Below are 19,703 nucleotides of genomic sequence, written 5' to 3'. Positions count from 1 at the left end.
AACTTCAGCTTCATCTTTACTAGAATCCCTCTGCTTGGACTATTTTAATTTCTCTTTCACTTCTTGGTCTGAAATTCCATCCTAATCATTTATGTCTCCATTTCTCCATTCACCTTCTTCGAGAAGCTCTTTCCATAGTTAATTCTGTCTCTGTGTATAAATTGTTAATTTAAAAAGCCTTCTCTGCCACATTAAGTTATATTAAGCTTTTCTATACCTATGATCTCCTAACAGCTTGCCTATTCTTATCTTATCACAGAACTTTCTACCAGCAATTGTAATTCTGTATTGACATGTTTGTGTCTCATTAGACTTCTGTCATGGCTCGATGATGGCAAGGACACTTTTGCTCACCGTCACAGACTCAGTGATTAGCAAAGATCTATGTAGATAGTGTGGATTAAATATTTACTGAGTTAATTATTAATGAATGAATTAAAAGTGTCTGTGAAAAATATACAGTAACAAGTAACCTTAGTCAGAGTCTTGGATATGGAAAGGTAGAGGGACAAGCATGCTTACAAAAGTTTAAGGGCTAGATTAGAAGTGAGGAAGTGAGATGAAAGAATAGAAAAATGAAGCCTAATGGAAGTTCCAATTGAAAATAGGAATAAAAAATAAGACATTATCAAGAGTTATATTTCTGTTCTTGTGTCAGTTTGCTTAGAATGATAGTTTCCAGTTTCATCCATGTCCCTGCAAAGGACATGAACACATCCTTTTCTATGGCTGCATAGTATTCCATGGGGTATACGTGCCACATTTTCTTTATCCAGTCTATCATTGATGGGCATTCGGGTTGGTTCCAAGTCTTTGCTATTGTAAACAGTGCTGCAATAAACATACATGTGCATGTGTCTTTATAATAGAATGATTTATAATCTTTTGGGTATATACCCAGTAATGGGACATTATGAATAGGTAAAATTATTTGTTAATAAAAAATAAAATATCAAAAATAAAAAAAGAGTTGTAAATATTAACACAAAAAGTATCACATTGCCATTGTAACACACATCTCTCCTCTTCAGTGTATGCGTAGAGCCTGCAAGAGACTATCAATTTGCTTACTATTTCATTCTCTATGAGGCAATAGTCTCAAGTAAGGAATGTAATAAATCTCATTCCATTTTGAAACAGTGAGAGTCAAATAATTAATCAGACACATTTAAAGAGTTGAGCAGATAAGATATTGAATAACAGAGCAATGACATTCTTTAGAAAATAGTGAAATTGTAAGTTAAATCACCAGTTAAGATTACATATTAAAGTAAAAGATAAAACATAAAATTTCTCATCAGTCTTAAATTAACCAAAGTCTTTTCAATGTCAATGAATATTTTTAATGCATGAAATCATGTCTCTGAACAAAGAACAAGTCCTAACATTTCTTACATACGTAAATAATTAAATAGTACCTTCTCTGGTAATAAGTAGTTTCATCCTAGTAACACTATTTCTCAAAAAGTCAGAGTTTGGAGAGGAAAATCTGATCTTGATGTTTTTTGTGAACTCTACCTTTGACATTCACTTTTGCCTTTGTTGATGAAATGGAACTTACATCAAAAGACAATGAACCATTATTGCTGGAAACCTGCTGTGTCTGAGATCCAGTAGGAGGAAGTAGGACATGTTCTTTTCTGAGTATTGTTGTGAGGACCCTTCAGAACACCTACTGATGTTAGATACAGAACCTTATTAACTGAATGCATGGCATTGGAAACATCACATTCTATTTTTTTTTAAATACTATAATGTGCTTTTGCTTCTTACCTTGTTGTACAAAAGATCCATACACAAACCACATGGAGTTGTAGAGAGTAGTAGACGTCATTGATCCCATTTGTAATCGTGGGGGATTAAGCCAGTTCAAGAGGTAGACCAGCAGACCCACCAGAAGGACTGTGCCAGCAATGCAAGCCCATAGAGAGAGATCAAATGGTGCAAGACAGGCAAACATATCCACTGTCTTTTCAGCCCTTCGAAGTAGTACTCCCACTGAGTAGTCCATGTAACGTGTTGTAAAGTCCACCACATTCTCACGATCTGGAGTGATGGTTAAAGCAGAAATCCCTATGTCGGCTCTCTGAGAAATTGAAAGAGAAAGGAATACATTAACAGTGTGAAAAACAATTTCATTTGTGCCACTTCAGCTTGCCTCGAGGAAAAAAAAATAGATGCCTCAGGCAATATAAGCCTTTTTATATAAACTGAAAAATACTGCAAAGACTTCTTACAGAAGAGCCATATGTGAAATTTGCATTTCTTACTGAAAATCTTGCCCCACTAGAGTTAGACAAATTACTTTGTTTATGTTATCAGTGCATGTAAAATCAGTGAAGAATATTTAAGACACAGATAACATAGGGAGAAAATTATCTTTTTTCCTGGGTCATTTTTATCACAGCCATCATTGATAGCAAAGGAAAAGCTTATGCTAGAGATTCCTTTCTAGGAACATGTTCCCAAGATATTCAATATGTTCTTAGCATGTAAATTATTAGGTAGGTTATTTAGAAACATCAACATGGCATTTTACCTTTGGTTTCTATTTCTCTGCATAGAAATTTATATTACTGGGCTCTAAACAGATTTGTTAGAGTTTCCACAACACTAAGTTGCCATATGCCAGAGGTCACTACTATGATTGTATTGTATAAACTTCAGAAACATTCTAATGAACAATTAATGATTAAGGAAAGAGAGTTCTTTTTGGAGTAATAATCCCCTTTTTAATGTGTCTTTTTAGATTCTCAGTGATAGCACTCTTAGCTACAGCATATTCTATTTTACTTACTTAAAACATAATAGAATCTCAGTAAAGCAGAGGGTAGATGATTTCACATTTAAATTGCATGATACGATGATACATATTTAAGTATCTAAAATATGTATCTTTTTTGAAATAATTATCTTCAGCTGTGATTAAAGCTGCAGAATATCCCTTCCAGACAAACACAAACACTAGTATATTATTTGTTGAACATTTTCTCATTATTTTCCTTTTAATTGTTCCATGAAAGAAAATGAAAACTTGTTTTATAGCTTATGGGGACAAAACCCAAGAAAGACATGAAAAGTAACATGCCTAGTGGAATGCTAATCAAACTTGCATAAATCTAGGCTAAAAGTAATAATGCTTTAAAAAATATTCTAGGTATAGTTAAGCAGTGTGGTTATGTGTTTGTATGTTTGTGGGTACCAAGATCAGATATATTTGTTGTGAGGCCCAGTGTTAAATATTTAAGTCATTATTTCTTACTTAATCCTTATAATGAGCTAAGAATTACGTGTTTTCCTCTCCATTTCATAAGTGGAGAAACTAAACCTTAGAAAGTTTAAGTACATTGTTCAGATATCAGTTAATAAGTACAGAAGCCAGATATTAAAGCTATGTTTTTCTTATTCTGAAGCTTGTGCACATAATCATTTTACCATATTGTAGCTATGATTCATTTTCCAAATGAACCATATAGTAAACACTCAGGGTAGTTGGTTCTAGAAAAATTTTTATATTAAAAGTGTAAAAATTTGCTGTTTTAAAACTGTACTGTTTACATTGCAACAAGACCATATTAGCATATGTACCATGGTTCTACAATTATTTACTGAAAGGTATTAAACTTAATAACACTATGTGAAAATGAACTTGCAGGAAAATATTGCTTTCAAGCTAATATATATATTAAATTTTTTATAGCAAGATGTTGGGAATTGGGTCTTTTTAGATGGAAAATCTAACCCGGATCTTTAGCTCCCTTGTCCTGTCTTTTCTGAGCTTTAGTTTATCTCTTTGTGAAATAAATGTAACTGTTTAGTATCATTATTGTGAGCTGACTCATTTATCTGGATCTTAATGATGAATAAACAACTCTCTAAGATTCAATTAGGCTCTCAGAAGATGCATTTACTTTTTCAGGCCATTAAAGTACTATGGATCAGTAATTTACTAATTGATCACTAGCGACCCAAAGCATTTAACGACTCAACCAAAGTCAGAAAATTCCACCTGAGCAGGAATTTACTGACAACATGTTGATAATATGTATTAAATGTTCATAAATATTTTTCTAATAAGTAATTATGTGTTCTACCTTTAAATGATTATAAATTAAATGGTTACTTTATTGATTTTAATAACAGATACTGATAAACATCACAACGTGAATTTCTAAAATGGAATAAAAATATCTAAAGTTTTTTTACTTATTTAGGAAAAGGGAGCTGATTATTTGTATGTGCCAAACTATTAAATTTAATAATTACTTGTCATGTATCTATGAACAAATTCCTAAATTCTGCCTATTTTCAACACTTGGCTATTCTTGGCTATTCCATTTTCAAGGAGAAATTTCTAGCTTTTCCATGGAAGGCATATCAGAATCATATAACGAACTTTTTATCACACACACACACACACACACACACACACACACACACAGTTTCCTTTCTCTAAGTTTTGTATAGTACTTCCTAAAAAGGTGCTTCACTCCACACTTCAGAATCAACAATATAGCAGCCCACTGTGATGGGTAGTCCTTTCTTGTGTTAGAGGTGCTGCACTGAGGAAAAAAAAAAATGCCAAGGACCACTAATTCAGAAAGACAGTCCTAAAACTTCCTAAATATTAATAAGCAACAAAACCAGAAATAATCAAAGATGATCATTCAGGTATTTATTTATTTGATCAAGTCACTTGTACACTTTTTACCATGACTTGTCACATCTTTACTCCCACTGTTATTATATAGAGAACACAGAAGATATGAGATTAAAATTCATACTTATTTCTATGTTCCAACCTATTGCCCATACCCAGTCTACTCTATGTAACCCCTTTTACAACATAGGAGTTGTCCCCCTTCCTCAGGCTAACCCTCCAACAGTAAGCGTATCAACCACTCTCCATTTCAGCTATTTAAGTTCCCATCTTACAAATTCAACATTATCCTATTAACTAGATTTCCCATTAAAAGATTCTTTGTTTGTTTTTAAAATGAAATCAAAGAGATTGAGCCCTTCCTTCTATCCTCTCTATCCTTTGGTTACTCCGTATTCACCTTTTCTCTCTATTTTCATACATCCCAGTCAGTCTGAGAAGACTCTTTTTTCCTCCATATTGCTGAGTGCCCTATTCCTCATGGAAAAAAGTACTTTTTAATTATTACATTGTGGAATCAAGTGGATCCACCTCAAAGCTCACCTGATCAGGTTTCTTGACAACATTTCAAACACAGTTTTCCCTTGAATTTCATGACATAACATACACCTCTTTCTCAGTTCCTTTTTCAAGCTCATGTTAGCAATTCTCTGAACTTAGTCCTACATCCTTTTCTCATTTGAGATCTGCCTGTGCAATCCCATCCATGACTATTACTGCTATTGTCCCCATGTACACACGATTTTACAAATGTATATTTCTAGATATGTATCTGAGCTCTGGAGTCTAGACTGATTTATTCAACTACATAATTGACATTTTACTAAATGTCTCAAAAACACCTGAAATTTACATTTAACATGGCCAACATCATACAATATTCAACTAGTCCACTTCCAACATCTCTTGCTTTAATGAATGGCATCTTTTTACATAAGGCATACAACTTGCTAGCCTCATTATCTTCTCCAGCCTATGTCCTCTGTCAAATCTGTCACTACTGTATAGATTTTACCTCCTGAGAATCCTAACAGTCATTCACCTCTCTACTATTTCCAGCTCTCATCATTGATTTCCTAGGCTCCAGCTCCTTTAAGACTACCTGAAATCCACCTGTATTCTTCTTCAATCTCCCTACTGTAGCCAAAGCATTCTTTCTGTAGAGCATATCTGATCCTGTCTCCAGCTACACTTTAAAGGTTTTCAATGAATTTGCATTGCTTTTAGGAGAAAGATGAAAACCTTTAACATGGTTTATGCACCTTTAGGTAGACTATCCCCAACCTGCTTCAATATATTTATACTGCTTCAATATATTTATACTGCGCCATTTTCCCTTCCAGCACTTCTTCCTGATGCATGGTCTTTGTACATGCTGTTCCCACAGTCTGGATTGACCCTCCTGAAACTTCAAGTAAAGTCTCATTTGCATTCATATGTCAGATCAATTTTCATTTTCACAGGGAAGCTATCTGTTATCTCTTTGATTAGAATAATAATTATTATTTACACTATCAGAAGCCTGCATCCCTCACTTTTCTAGTCATTACGACAGTTGTAATCTTATATACATTTATATGATCTTTTCGATAAGATTTGATTCCTCTACTAGACCATAAGCTCCATGAAAGCAAGGATTGTGACTTTCAAAAAATTACCTATCACATTTTCTGGCATAGAATTCATGGTCAATAACTACTTGCCATGAAGATGTAGATAAATGAAGAGGGACCCCCTACTAAACTTTCATTACCTAATTATTATAAATCTCTTCCATCCTTTTGTCAGCATTTCTAACAGAAAGAGTTATTTAAAAAATAAAATTGCAATATGAAAACTGACTGTTTCATAGCAGTGATAAAATATTAATATCCTAAATAATTATGTCAATAATTAAAGTAAGGTTCTTGACTTAGCCGTATATTCAGGCTTATGTTATTTGCAAATAGCTAAGATAATCAAGCATCTACTACAGTAAATACAATATATTATAAAATACTATATGTTAAATATTTAATGTAAAATCATCATTTAAATTTTGATTAGGAGTAGCACTAAAAATGGAATATAAATACTTTTTTCTAATTATTTGAATTACATAGTCCTAATATTTTCCTTGGGAGAACATATAAGATTTGCATTCTCTCAAGTCATGAAAAAGAGGTAGATGGATGATACAAAGGAGCATGACTAATAAGCAATATAGTCACTGAATCTTAGCAGCTTAACGAAATTGAAGTACATTTACTCCAAATTTAATCTGAAATAAATTATTATATGTAACAAGTAAAAATCTAATTTATTCTTGAATGTAATGCGAAGAACATTATATTGGTATTAATAGTTATGAATTTGCTTAGTGTTTGCTATATACCAAGTGTCATGTTATGTTGTTTGCATACATTATTTTAATATTACACCAAGTCCAATTGCTTTTCTAAGATGAAAAATTTACATTTGAAATATTCAAACTATTAAACTTTGCTTTTATAATAAATTAATACCTTCTTCCCTACGCTTTTTATGAAATGTCTTAGTTTTGGCATCCACACATTGTGTTATCAATCTAAATAGATCTGCCCTATGACAAGCTTTCAAACCTTTTCCCAAGATATGATTTTCTAGCCCTCAAAATATTTGTCATTCTCCTGTCAATATAGTCTAAATAATCAGTTTCCTCAATTGATATAAATGATATAATTTTTAAATAAAATTGGAGCCAAATCGTTTTTATTAGGTGATTTTTAATGCTCTCATATGCTAAATTGAAGGTCGCACAAAATTTTAAAAATATTATTAAACAAACACTATCAAACTAGTAGCCTACATAATCTTATGCAATTGAAGTAAATGTTAGATTTTATGTTTGTCTCTTTAATTTCATCCTTTGCTTCTTTTGCATCTTTCACATCTGCTGTGATCTTTACTTCTCATTCATTATGTCAACTTTTTTTTTCCAGCTTTGAGCCATTTAGAAGTTTGAGAAACAAGCCTTTAATTCTTCATTCACATTACTAGTGAAGTATTGATGAAATGTACATTGACATGTTTAAACCAATATGCCTCTAAAGTTCTATGCATGTTGATAGCTCACTAGTTAACACTACAGATACGGCTTTTCAATCACCTATAAATATTCTTTCTACACTTCCATCAAGCCATGTTTGTCCATAGGGTTTTAAGTGCTTTGTAAAAGGCATTATTGAACTCAAAATACATATGTAATCAGATATTCATCTGCTCATGAATAGCTAATGCTATCAAAAAATGAACTGCTGTTTTAATCATCTAAAACACAACTGATTAATCATCCATTCTGTAATTTTATCCGAGAATAACATCAAACTCACTGCTCTATCAGAATAAATATTTCTTTTCTGATTTTGAATATGACAATTCCAAACTAAATAACAGTTTTTTTTCATGTTGTGTACATATTGCTTCCAGTAATTCACATATCACCTCAGGAAATGCAACCACTCCTACCTTAAATATTTTTTGCACAAAGCAGAAGCAAAATATTTACTGAAGAGTTTTGGCACACATTTAACAACTACTAGGTCTACCTCTGCCTCTCTAACTTTCTAAACTATTTGTTTCCTTCTCTCTTCAAGAGAATGAATTTTTGTAAATATGTGAAATTTCTTGATAGTTTTCTTTAATATTATTTGCTTTTCTTGGTCTTCAAATAATATGACAGTGTAAAGATTCCAGGTTTGCTTGGGGAGAAAGTAAGGATTGAAGAAACGCTAAAGGAAGAAAGAAAGGTTAGAAGAGAAAGGGAGGGAGGAAAAATGGGAGGAGGTGGAAGAAGAAGAGGGAGAGGGAGAGGGAGAGGGAGAGAGAAGGAAAAGGGAAGGGAAGGGGGGAAGGGGGAGGTCAGTTTTGGGAAATCATGTATTTCCAAAGATATTATCAGTATTTCAAATTTATTTGCATAAAGATGTGCAAAGTAATCTGTTCTAATTTTTCTCCTCTATCACTCAATAATTATTACTCCCTTGTCATATCCTACTTTATATATTTGTACTTTTCCTGTTTCTACTTGATTAAATTAGCTAATAATTTATCTCTTACATTGATACTTCCTTAAAAAACAGGATTTAATTTATTAATTTGATCTACTTTTTCTGGTATTTATCTTATTGTTTTCTCTTCTTATTTTTATTGTCTTCCTTGTGTCATCTTTTAAAATTTGTTTTACTTTGTTTTTAGATATGAGGATCAAATCTATTTTTTTCCAGTCTTTCATTTTTATTGATTTTTTAAAGCCAGAGTCTGGCTCTGTCTTCCAGGCTGGAATTCAGTGACACCATCTGGGCTCACTGCAACCTCCGCCTTCTGCGTTTAAGCAATTCTCATGTCTCAGTCTCCTGAGTAGCTGGGATGACAGGCATGCACCACCATACCCAGCTAATTTTTTGTATTTTTAGTAGAGATAGCATTTCACCACATTTGTCAGGCTGGTCTTCAACTCCCAACTTCAGGTAATCCACTCGACTTGGCCTCCCAAAGTGCTGGGATTACAGGCGTGAGCTACCACACCCAGCCAAGATTAATTATTACTCCTTTAAATGTTCTTTACAGATTCTGATATATAGTATTTTTATTGCCATTAATTTAAAAAATACTTTAATTTTTGTTTCTTTTTCTTTTTTCTACAGTTGTTTAATATAAGGATTTCTTAATTTCAGGTGAAAAGCCTTCTCTTACTATTCTTCTAAATTTTTAGTTTTATTGTATTTTGATCAGGGAATGCTATTTGTAGTAAATTACCTAAATGAAACTTAATAGTGTTTTCTTCGAGGCCAATCAATATATGACTTCTGCCAATGTTCCACGTATGCTTGAGAAAATGGTATATTATCAGAGCATAGTGTCTGATCCATATCCCAAAAATGTATCTTAATCTATTCTTTATGTTATTTGTTATTGTGTAGATTTTGTTATATTTACAGTGCTTTTCTATGTAGTGTGTTTTCTTTTTATTTTGCTATCTAGAAAGATTTGCAGTTTTATTATAGTTTTTACCTCAATATTTACAACTTTTATAATGCCTTTACTCTTTTTTCCCAGTTAACCGTTTTTAAAAAATTTAAATGAAATCTGTTACTTCCACTTATTCCTTAAACTGTATTACAATATCCTATTTTCCCCTGCTTTCCCCTTTTCCTCTGATTTTTTTTAATACCATTCTTTCATTTTTAGAACATACAATGATTTCCTATTATTATCTATTATCTAGGTCTCCAACTTTGCTTATTATTAGTCATTTTGCCCAAGATTCTCCTGCTATCTTTTGTTTGAATAAAGCTCATTCTGTATTAAACCCTATTTGGTAATACTTTACTATATTCAAATATGCTGATGGATTAAATATAAAAGAACATTTAAAGATTTTTGGATATTCATACCCAAAATAATTTTGTAAAAGAATCCACCCACTTACTAAAGTGACATTGGATGTTTTTTCTTTTTTGTATGTGATTTCATTTTCAGCCATTTTTTTTTTTTTTGGAATTACTCTTGCTTCTCAGAATTATGAGTAACTATTACGAAATGTGTTAATCATTTGGACTATTCTTTCCTGAAATGAAGAAAACAGGTAGGGTAAAACATTATTAATTCATAAACAAATTACATTTTTGTTATATTAGACATATATTTAATTTTTTTTCTATTTCTCCTTAAGTCAATTTTAATGATGGGATGTTTTCCTTGAAAATAATTCATGCCTTAAGTTTTTGTTCAATATAATTAGCATATATTTGTACTTACTGTTCTATCATGTTTGTGAAAATTTTTCTTAACTGGGGTATACACACTCTTTTTTGATAGAATTATTTATGCATTTCATTTTCTGAAACCAGACACGCCAAAGGCCTTATTTTGTTTTACATCTTTCAAAGAACTGTTTTTCCCTTTAATTAAACCTATTGATTTATGAATTCTAAAATATAAATTTTAATGCATTTTAACTTTAACGGCTTTATATTTTGTTTATTGAGTTGAAGGCTTGATTATTTTAATTTAGTAATTAAGTAGAGTTTGAACACAGGCATATTTCTGTAAGCAAAGTTTTAAGAACAATTTACATGTTGTGCTTCTGTTATCATTACTTTCAAAATAGTCTATATTTTTAGTTTTTATTTCCTCTTTGCTCTAGGAACAGTATAGGAGAGTTTTTGCTCGCTTGCTATTTTTATTTCCAAGTGGTTTGAGATTTTTGTCTTTGTTTAAAATGCTATTTATCTTAATTTTATTGTATTTTAGTCAGGTAATTTGTCAGATATTTCTTATGTTGTATATAAATTTTGGAGTTTGGGGGGCACACGATATATTACCAATATTTATATTAACCTATGGGTCTTCCCTCTCTGTAGGATACAAATTTACATAAAATTTATATTAATTATACTATTTATATTATATTAAATAAAGTTTAAAAATTTTATCCTGTCAGTCTTCTCTACCAAAACTGGCAAGTTGATGGTCTATAGTTCATATGCATTTATGTCCAACATATACAAATGCATTTATGTTCAACAATACAAACAACCAGTTTTAAAATACTTCAGACAGAATTCAAAATTAGTAGATTCTACATAAAAATTCAAACTGACAATTTCATGTTAAAATTGTTGGAGTCTGTTTCAGCAACTTGTTGAATCTGACAGACAATGCCCCCTTGGAAAGTTCATGAGATCTTCAGTTCACTTTAGCTCTTACTATTCAAGCACATTGCATGCATAAGTACTATATCCAACTTTACTTTTTTATCTTAACAGCCTCATTTCTATTAGGAATTTGAATTTATTATCCTTCATTTTCAGTCTAACTGATCAGCACAGCAGATTACATAAGACAGCCATGAAGTGGTTCTGACTGGGGTATACCCACCCCTTTGCAATGTACTGTTCAGTTCTTCCAACAATTGGTGCAATCGATTTCCCTATCCTTTAAATCTGGGATTAGTTGGGGACTTGCTTTGGTCAATGGGAAAGAAGCAATGTGATACAAATAGAGCACTGGAGGGCTGGCACAATGGGCTTGCCATCTCTCTTGCTGTGGCATGAACCCTGGATCACCATGTGAATGAGTCCTAATTTGTTTACTGATGAGTGAGAAGCCATGCAGAAGACAACAGAAGTGCTGCTACTGAGCCACAACAGCCAACTGGCAATAAAATATGCTTCCTGGTAAGCTCCTTCTCTTTTCTGCAGTTTTTACCCTTCCAAATTAGGACAATTAGTGGATATTTTCAGGGTCACATAAAAAACGATTTCTTAGGAGGGTCCTTCTTTGAAATCTGCCAGTTCATGGTTCATGGAGGGCACCCTTACTTTGAGTACTGTTTTAAAATTTCCTCTAATTTCCTATTTGTCATATCATATGAGATCTAAAAAGGGGAAGGTAGATACTTATGTTTTCTTCAACATCTTAAGTAAATAGATATCTCAAAAATTTTTTTAAATTTCTATAATGAAATCATTCGTAAAAATGTCTTCCAAGCTCAGGAGAGACAGGAAAATAAATAATTCAACAGGGCTTAAACATGAGAAGTAAGTGAATATTAATTTCAAGTATTTATAATGTTATTCATTTCCCAAGTTTTAGGTATTAAAAATGTGGAAAAGGAATTTTCTAACTTGGATTCCCAGTGAAATGCAATAATTTAAATTATTTGAGTCTATTTAGCAGAACATGGAAGTTGGGCCAATGTAAAAACAAAACATAAAAGTAAAACTTTTATTTATCACAGAATAGGCTAATAAGTTTATCATTTATAAAGCATAGGAAAGCAAACCTAAGATGAAAAATAAATAAGTTTAAACACTGAACTGTAAGAATTGTGTATGAATATATTCTAGTTTTTAAAGGGCCAAATTATATAAAATCAGCCTATTTTCTTCCTACAGGTAAAAGAAGTGCCCAAAATATCACTGGCTTAAAAACCAACATGGAAGAAGTTCCCTGGCTGATTGTCCTAGGTTGATCAAGCTTCCAGAGTTAAGAACCAAACTTATTTTCTTTTATTGCTCTGTGATCCTCAGTACATAGATTCCAATTCATGTCTTTAGAGGGCTACTTGAACACCAGCCATTCTATTAACATTCCAGCCAGGAGAAAGGAGAAAGATAAGAATAAGGATAATAATTCTTCCTTTAAGAACATTTCTCAAAGGTATCATATGATATTTCTGTTTAAATGTCATTGGCTACAATTTAGTCACATGACCACACTAGCTCAGGAGAGAAGCTGGGAAATGCACATTGTGGGAAGTCTGTATCTGGCGATTGTGATTCAGGAGCTGTATTACTAAGAAGTGAGAACAGATATTTGTAAATAACAGTCATTGCTACATTTCCTTGTATGTAAACACTATTTTTAGACTGAAAAAGTTCTTTTAGATTCTTTTCTATTTTTACATATACACAAGTATATACATTTTTTCCATAACCCTTATCATAATGTAATATAATTTTAGAGAAATACAAATGCTTATCCCTACTCAGTCTTTCTAAATAATGCACACAATTTTGAGCAATAATTATTTTTGTCACTTTTGTATTTTTAACATATGGATAGCACATGAATAGATGCTCAATAAGTGTTTATCAATTATGAAGGTACTCTGATAAATTTACATATTTTTCCTTTGAAATATATTTTTTGAACGTTTCCTTTTTCTTACCTACTGTAATTAATAGATGTTTGATCTTGCAATTTGAGTATATTCATTTGATAAGTGTTTCTTGGGTTTTGCCACACTGATATTTCTCAAAATTAGTATTTTTCATTATTTCAACAGATTTTTGTCTCTGACAGCACAATAGTGACAAAAACATGATTATCAGTTTAGTTTCTGTGTTGTTAATCTTACTGCTACACCGTTTCCCAGAAATCACATGCTGTTCCTTCTTCTAGCTCCCTCTTCAGCAGGCCTCCAAGCCTACTCACATGCTGATCTAATTTTCAAGTCCTTGTAGGAACAGTTTAGTTTTCACTAGTCTCTGAACCAGCTTTTGTCTCCCAGCCTGAATATACATACTGAAAAATACCTAGTTTTCCTTTTCGAATGTATTTTCACCTGAGCTTGTGACATTTCTTCCCTAGAGTTTACAGTTATCCTGCCTTTATCTGTTTTGCTGTATCTCTCCTGTAGGACTTATCCCATAATGTCTGCTTTATAGTCTCAATTTTAATATAAACTTCTTGATGTAGGTGTTTTATCTTCATAGACTTCTCTCTAAATATTTTCACAATGCTTTGCTCATAGTATTTTTCCAAAAATATCCTCCAAGAAAGATTTATCTCTCTCTCAACTTACTTACTCTGCTTGTTCTTTGAAATTTGATAGTGTTTTTATACAACCTTCAATTCTAGCATTCAAGAAATAGATTCTTGACTACATACTGCATGAAAAAAATGTTTCTCGCATTTTGTCATTGACTAAAGGCTTTTTTCCACATGAAGCTCTTAGCTAGGCCTTCTGACCTTGGTAGCTTGGGTTCTAATATTTTCTGCTCATGTATGTGGGGTAAATCTCCAAATGAGCTAGCTGTACCACAGCACTGCACATGATATATCACCACCCTCATTTTACTGAGGCCAAATCTGAGACTCAGATAAGATAAATAGCTTGCCTGAGATTATAGGTGAACAAATTGTGGGGCTGGCCATGTCCCCTATACTATGCTTAGCAAATTTGATTAACTTTTTGCTTTATGGTTTCTGTATAATCTCTTCCTCTTGATTACTTCCCCAGTAATTATTCATTGTTCTATTTTTTTTTTTCAGCACGTATGTCCTTTTTAATTCTTACGCTTATTTTTCTGACTTCTGATTTATGCCTAAACAATACTCATACTGGGGAAGTAAGAGAAAGAGATTTCACAGACATGGTGGTAAGTGTATATGTATATAAGTGAACATGTATTATAGACAATTATGGAAATTTGAATTAAAGGAAAACTATTGGAGGATTATAGGGAAGATGTGATACGATCTGACATTTTAAAATAATCACTTTGGCTGCTCTGTTGAAAATAAATTACAGGAAAAAGAGCAGTAGCATGGTGAGTAGTTAAAGAGCCACTGAAGTACTCCTAAAGAGAGAAAATAGTGGCTTTCAAGTGGTGAAAAGTGATCACATTGATGGTGTATTTCAGGTTTATAGCCAGACAAATTTGCTGAGGCAAGACAGCAAGAAGAGAGGTCAAGGGCAACTTAAAGGTTCTGCACTGAGTAACCTGAAAACTGGAGTTGCCATACACCACAACAGACCAGGATCCAAGAAGAGGGTGAAATCAGAAATTCAGTTTTGAATACTTAATGTTTGAGGTAATCATTAGAAATGGAAAATGCTGAATGCATTGTGAGAAATAAAAGTCTGTAGTTCAGGTAACAGATATGGGTTAAATAAACAACTAGAGAAGTGGTCTACTTATAGATGATAATTGAATCCATAAGATGGGATGAGTCCACCAAAAGTTGAAGTATAGATAGCAAAGCAAGTGGTGGATATGTTTTGGATTTCTACCCCCTCTTTCTCTCTCTCTCTTTCTTTCTCTCTCCCTCTCTCTCTCTCCATCTTTCTGTCTCTGCCTTCTCTATATAGCTGCTTAGCTCTTGAGGAACAAGAACTCCATGTTCTATATTTTACATATTCTCCAAAATTCCAGCTACATATTAGGCCCTGATAAATGCTTAGTGAATATGGAATGGGAAAGAAAAGCACAAGTTATTTATAAATGACAGTAGTTTAGGAATTATCGGTAGCATTAGAAGAGGCTTAAACATATACCCTTTCTATAATTCCCAATAGATAATGCTATATATTTGAAGAAACAGACCATCAGGAAGACTTTTCCAGTCATGTAGAGACTTCTTCAATTTTCTAAGAGGCCATCTGAAGGCTGTTTATGGGCAGAGAACATAGAAGCAATCTCTGACTGAAATGCCCAAACTGCAAATACGTATTTCAGTAAAATGCAAACCAAGGATAAAAGAACTAGAACTGAGTGAATTTTTATCTTCATTGCAGTAAAATTTTCAGTCATTGTAGAATTCACTTAAGGAGGCTATTATAGATGTTTTGGGAGCTCTGCTGGGGAGAGGTACGTAAGCTCTTTGTTAATAAGAAGATAACTAGCTCCCAGAAACAGTTTGTCTCTATGAGAAGTAAATCAATTCTGGCTGTTCACCTAGTGATTCTGTGCAGTATCAAATGAAATATAAAACGAGTAAGAGAGAGACTCAGATGTCCTCATGCAGCTAGAGGGAGACTCGGCAGTCAACCTGCAGTCACCTCCCACCTGGACACAGTTGAGACTTATTAGGTCTGTGGGTTTTTATTTGTTCTTACTCAAGGAAACTTTTACTTATTTTAAAGCCTGCTATCACAAAATTACCAAATTACAAAAATAAAGCTCTGAATCACTGAGACTTAAAATAACTAAAATCTAAAGTATCCAAATGGCAGGCAGGAGTAAGCCCACAGTTATCTTTCAAGGTATGGCTCTGCTTCCAAATATTCGTTCTGAATATTTATATGTCAAGTTAAAGACAATCCCTTAAATGAGGTTGGAACAGTGACTGCTAGAGTGAGTGAATATTTAAAGGTTCCATTTGTGGTTCTAATGTTGTACTAAAGGATGTTTTGATTTCTCTTTAATATTAAAATTAATTTTTTCATTTAGTAGAGTACTCACCATTGCAAAAACAGAGAAAGAGGAGACACATTCTGTATTGCATCAACTACCTTGCTAGGCTATAATAAATTTTTATTATTCTCATTTACTTGTAGTATATTTCTCTATGTTTATAATTTCCATACTAACACATACTAAAACTGATATCTCAAATAAAAATGACCAAGCAATCTAAACACAACACCTTACAATAGAACATAGAGAATTTCATATCTGAAATGCTCTCTTAAAGTTACTTATAATAACCTCACCAAAATCTGTGCCCTCTTATATGACTGGTTATTATCTTACTTATTTATTTTATCTCCAAAGCATGATCAGGGATAGATGAAAATCTAGGTAACAGATGGCATTTCAATAGCCAACAGTGGATTTCAGGATTTATCTATCCTCAAGTTATCAGATTTTCTCATCATAGCTTCAGTTGGATAACCTGTAACCTACCAAATCTTTTTTATTTGTAATATTTTACTGAATTTTTCTTTGTCCTTGTCTATAAGTTCCCCTTAAATCTAAGAGCCATTCCTGGATGGCATCATTCCCTTTGGCAAATATTCACTCTCTGTTCTTTAGTTTTGATTCAAGACTTATTATTTACCACTTATCTGTGCTTGCTATCTATTAGGCCAATTACTTAATGATTCAAGTCCTTTATCTGATTGAATTGCTCCTTGCTATTTGCAATGTCTGCCAATTAAGTATCACCTGCAAATTTAGAAAATTGTGCCTATAACCGTTCACTAAGTCATTTGTATCTACATAATTTATTTCCTTTCACAGATCTGCTTTATCCTTTTCCTTCATTAGTATTAAACTCCTTCTTTATTAACAACAAATATTTTTGGCCATGTTTTTCTCTTGTACTTATATACAAACAGGTTGCATGATCTCCCATATCTATGTTTCAGCTTCTTCCTATATGCATATCCAGTGGATTGAACACTTAGCATTCAGATGTGCAAACATGTATTCTTATGACCACATATACTTTTTTTGTTTTAACTTCCTGCCTGCATACAGCTGACATACTCTGGGAAATACAATCTGTCTATTATTACTTAGTCTCGTGTAAGAATTAAAATCTTAGTCACTGTCCAATTTAAAGTCTCTCTAAGGCTTCCCTTCTCTTAACGTGTTTTATCCTGTTCCCCTTTGCAAAGTGATCTTCTCATTTCACAAGGCCTGCAAGCATTTATCACTGGGCTATCACTGGCAGGTATGCTTTAGAGGAGAAGTTGTTCTTTGGTGGGCAAAGTTTCCTTGGTTCACACTATGTTTTCAAGACTGGTTTGCAGTAATGAAAATATTTAAGACTCTTTTGTGTGCATGTGTGATCATGGAACATTTTTGATGGCTTTCAGGTACCCAGCTGAGAACCCCTCTTCCTTTGCAAGCATTGCTCCTTATAACAGGGTCTTCTCCTGATCCCAGTCAGTGACAAGCTCTCCCTGCACAAGGCAGTCTCTGGCCTTTGTCCTTGTTAGCTCCTCCTGCTTCTCTAGACCATGGGAATCCTAGGTGTTCCTGCCACCCTAAACTTGACGACCTCAGAAAGGGTGGTCAGACGATGGGAATTTGCCTCCCTGTAGCATGTTCTGCTGGCATAGAGAGATAGACTTGACTTTATGGGAACAGTGCCTGATCCTTCCCAACTGCCCCTGGCATGCCCCTCTCCAGTGTGGGTAGAAAAGGAGGCAGCTCATTACATTCTCAGGTTATCTGGACTCTCTTCCCAAAGTTAACTCTCTCCTCTCTCTAGCTTTTAAATTATTTCCCCTCACAGCAAAAGTAACTAACACCAGTCCTCCTTATCCAGGCTCAGGTGGAACAATGTAGGACCTTAAATAATCATTCTGCGCATCATCTTCCTATTAACCCAACATTCCCAGTGAAGTTTTCATAATGGAAGTGATGGAAATACCTATGTTTCCTAAACTTTCAGAAATTCTCAACATTATTCACTTGGGTTCCGGATGGTCACTTACTAATTGTTCCTAGACAATTCCATGAGAATGCTCCTCAGGTACCACGAAATCAAAATGCCTGCAGCCAAATTCTGTGTCCCTGTTGCCCTTTTCCAATCTGCTTTTCCTTCTGTTTCCCATTTGGAGTGTTCATCTGCTCATTTTCCTCTGCTAAATTTCTCACCAAGTCTCAACCCTTCCTTCTCTTCTCCAACTTACCAAGTTCTATTATTATACCATAGAATATTAATTGTTTTCTCAAACTCATTCTTTTTGTTAGTTTCCTATTACTGTTGTTTTAGTTTAGATAGTCCATTATTCCTCTCTAGATTGTTGAAAAAGCCATTTGTTTATTCTCTTCCTCACTCCAATGCATTCTCAGGCTATCTTTCTTAAACATAAGTTAAATCACATTTTTCTTTTTTGTAAAACCCTTTTATAATTTGCAGTGGCTACATGATAAAGTGCAAACTCTTTACCGAGGCAAACATGCTTTTATAATTATTCCTATTGTTTGTTGCCTCTTGTACTCCTACTCATCTCCAAGACCTAGCTTAAATTTCTCCTTTTGTGAAATCTTTTCAATTTTCCAGGCAGAAGCTCTCACTTGGCCCCTGGGTTGCCATGACACCCTGTGTGTATTCTCCTACGGCATTTTTCACACTGCGTTTTAATTATTTATCTACACATTTGTTTTTAGGGTGCACTTAGAGATCTTTGAAGGCCGAGGAACAATATCTTCCACTCCTTTGTATCTATGATGCTAGGCACAGTGCCCAGAATACAACATGCATTCATACAAATGCACATCCATTTATGTGCAGATAAATGGATGAATTTAGGGCATTCTGCTGTGTACTTGGCATACAAAGTAAACATAACCTTAGCCTTCTGGTTTCCAAAACAGAAAGTATGCAAAAAGAAGTTCTCTGTCTCTCTCTTTCTCTCTCTCTCTCTCGTTCTGTCCCTGAGATTGTATATATGCCTATTTATACATACAGATGCATATATATATATGCATATATATATAATGTAATGCTACATAAAAATAATTTGAAAAGAAGTGGAACAGGTGTTCTCAGAAGACAAGATTACTAAGAGATGGAAGTAGTTTGAAAGCCTTATGGGACAAAGTACGAGTTTACCTAGGGTTGAGAATTTAGAATGATGAAGTGAGTATGGGCAGTTTAGGCAGATTAAAGCTGAATGTCATCTAAATGGAGTGTGATTAAATGCAAGAGGGAAGTGAAATATTCACTGTAGAGTATATTGCATGTCTTTCTGCAAGTTTTAATTTTTCTTATGGAAAGAAGATACAGGTATTTGAGAAAGAAGTGTGATATTTGAGAAGGTTAGAAAGGCAAA

General features: G+C 33.4%; 1 protein-coding gene across 4 annotated transcripts in view; it reads right to left on the bottom strand.

Annotated features, from left to right (window-relative positions):
* Positions 1 to 19,703, bottom strand: part of GRID2 (glutamate ionotropic receptor delta type subunit 2) — a 1,500,723-nt gene that overhangs the window by 339,720 nt on the left and 1,141,300 nt on the right. For all 4 annotated transcript variants that reach the window (XM_074396451.1, XM_003924021.4, XM_074396449.1 and 1 more), the window contains one exon: positions 1,774 to 2,086. In XM_074396451.1, coding sequence (XP_074252552.1) covers positions 1,774 to 2,086 — 313 coding nt within the window. The remainder of the gene's footprint in view (positions 1 to 1,773; positions 2,087 to 19,703) is intronic.

The sequence above is a fragment of the Saimiri boliviensis genome, chromosome 3 (genome assembly GCF_048565385.1).
Source record: "Saimiri boliviensis isolate mSaiBol1 chromosome 3, mSaiBol1.pri, whole genome shotgun sequence".
Taxonomy (NCBI): Eukaryota; Metazoa; Chordata; class Mammalia; order Primates; family Cebidae; genus Saimiri; species Saimiri boliviensis.
This window is presented reverse-complemented; position numbering and strand designations above follow the sequence as displayed.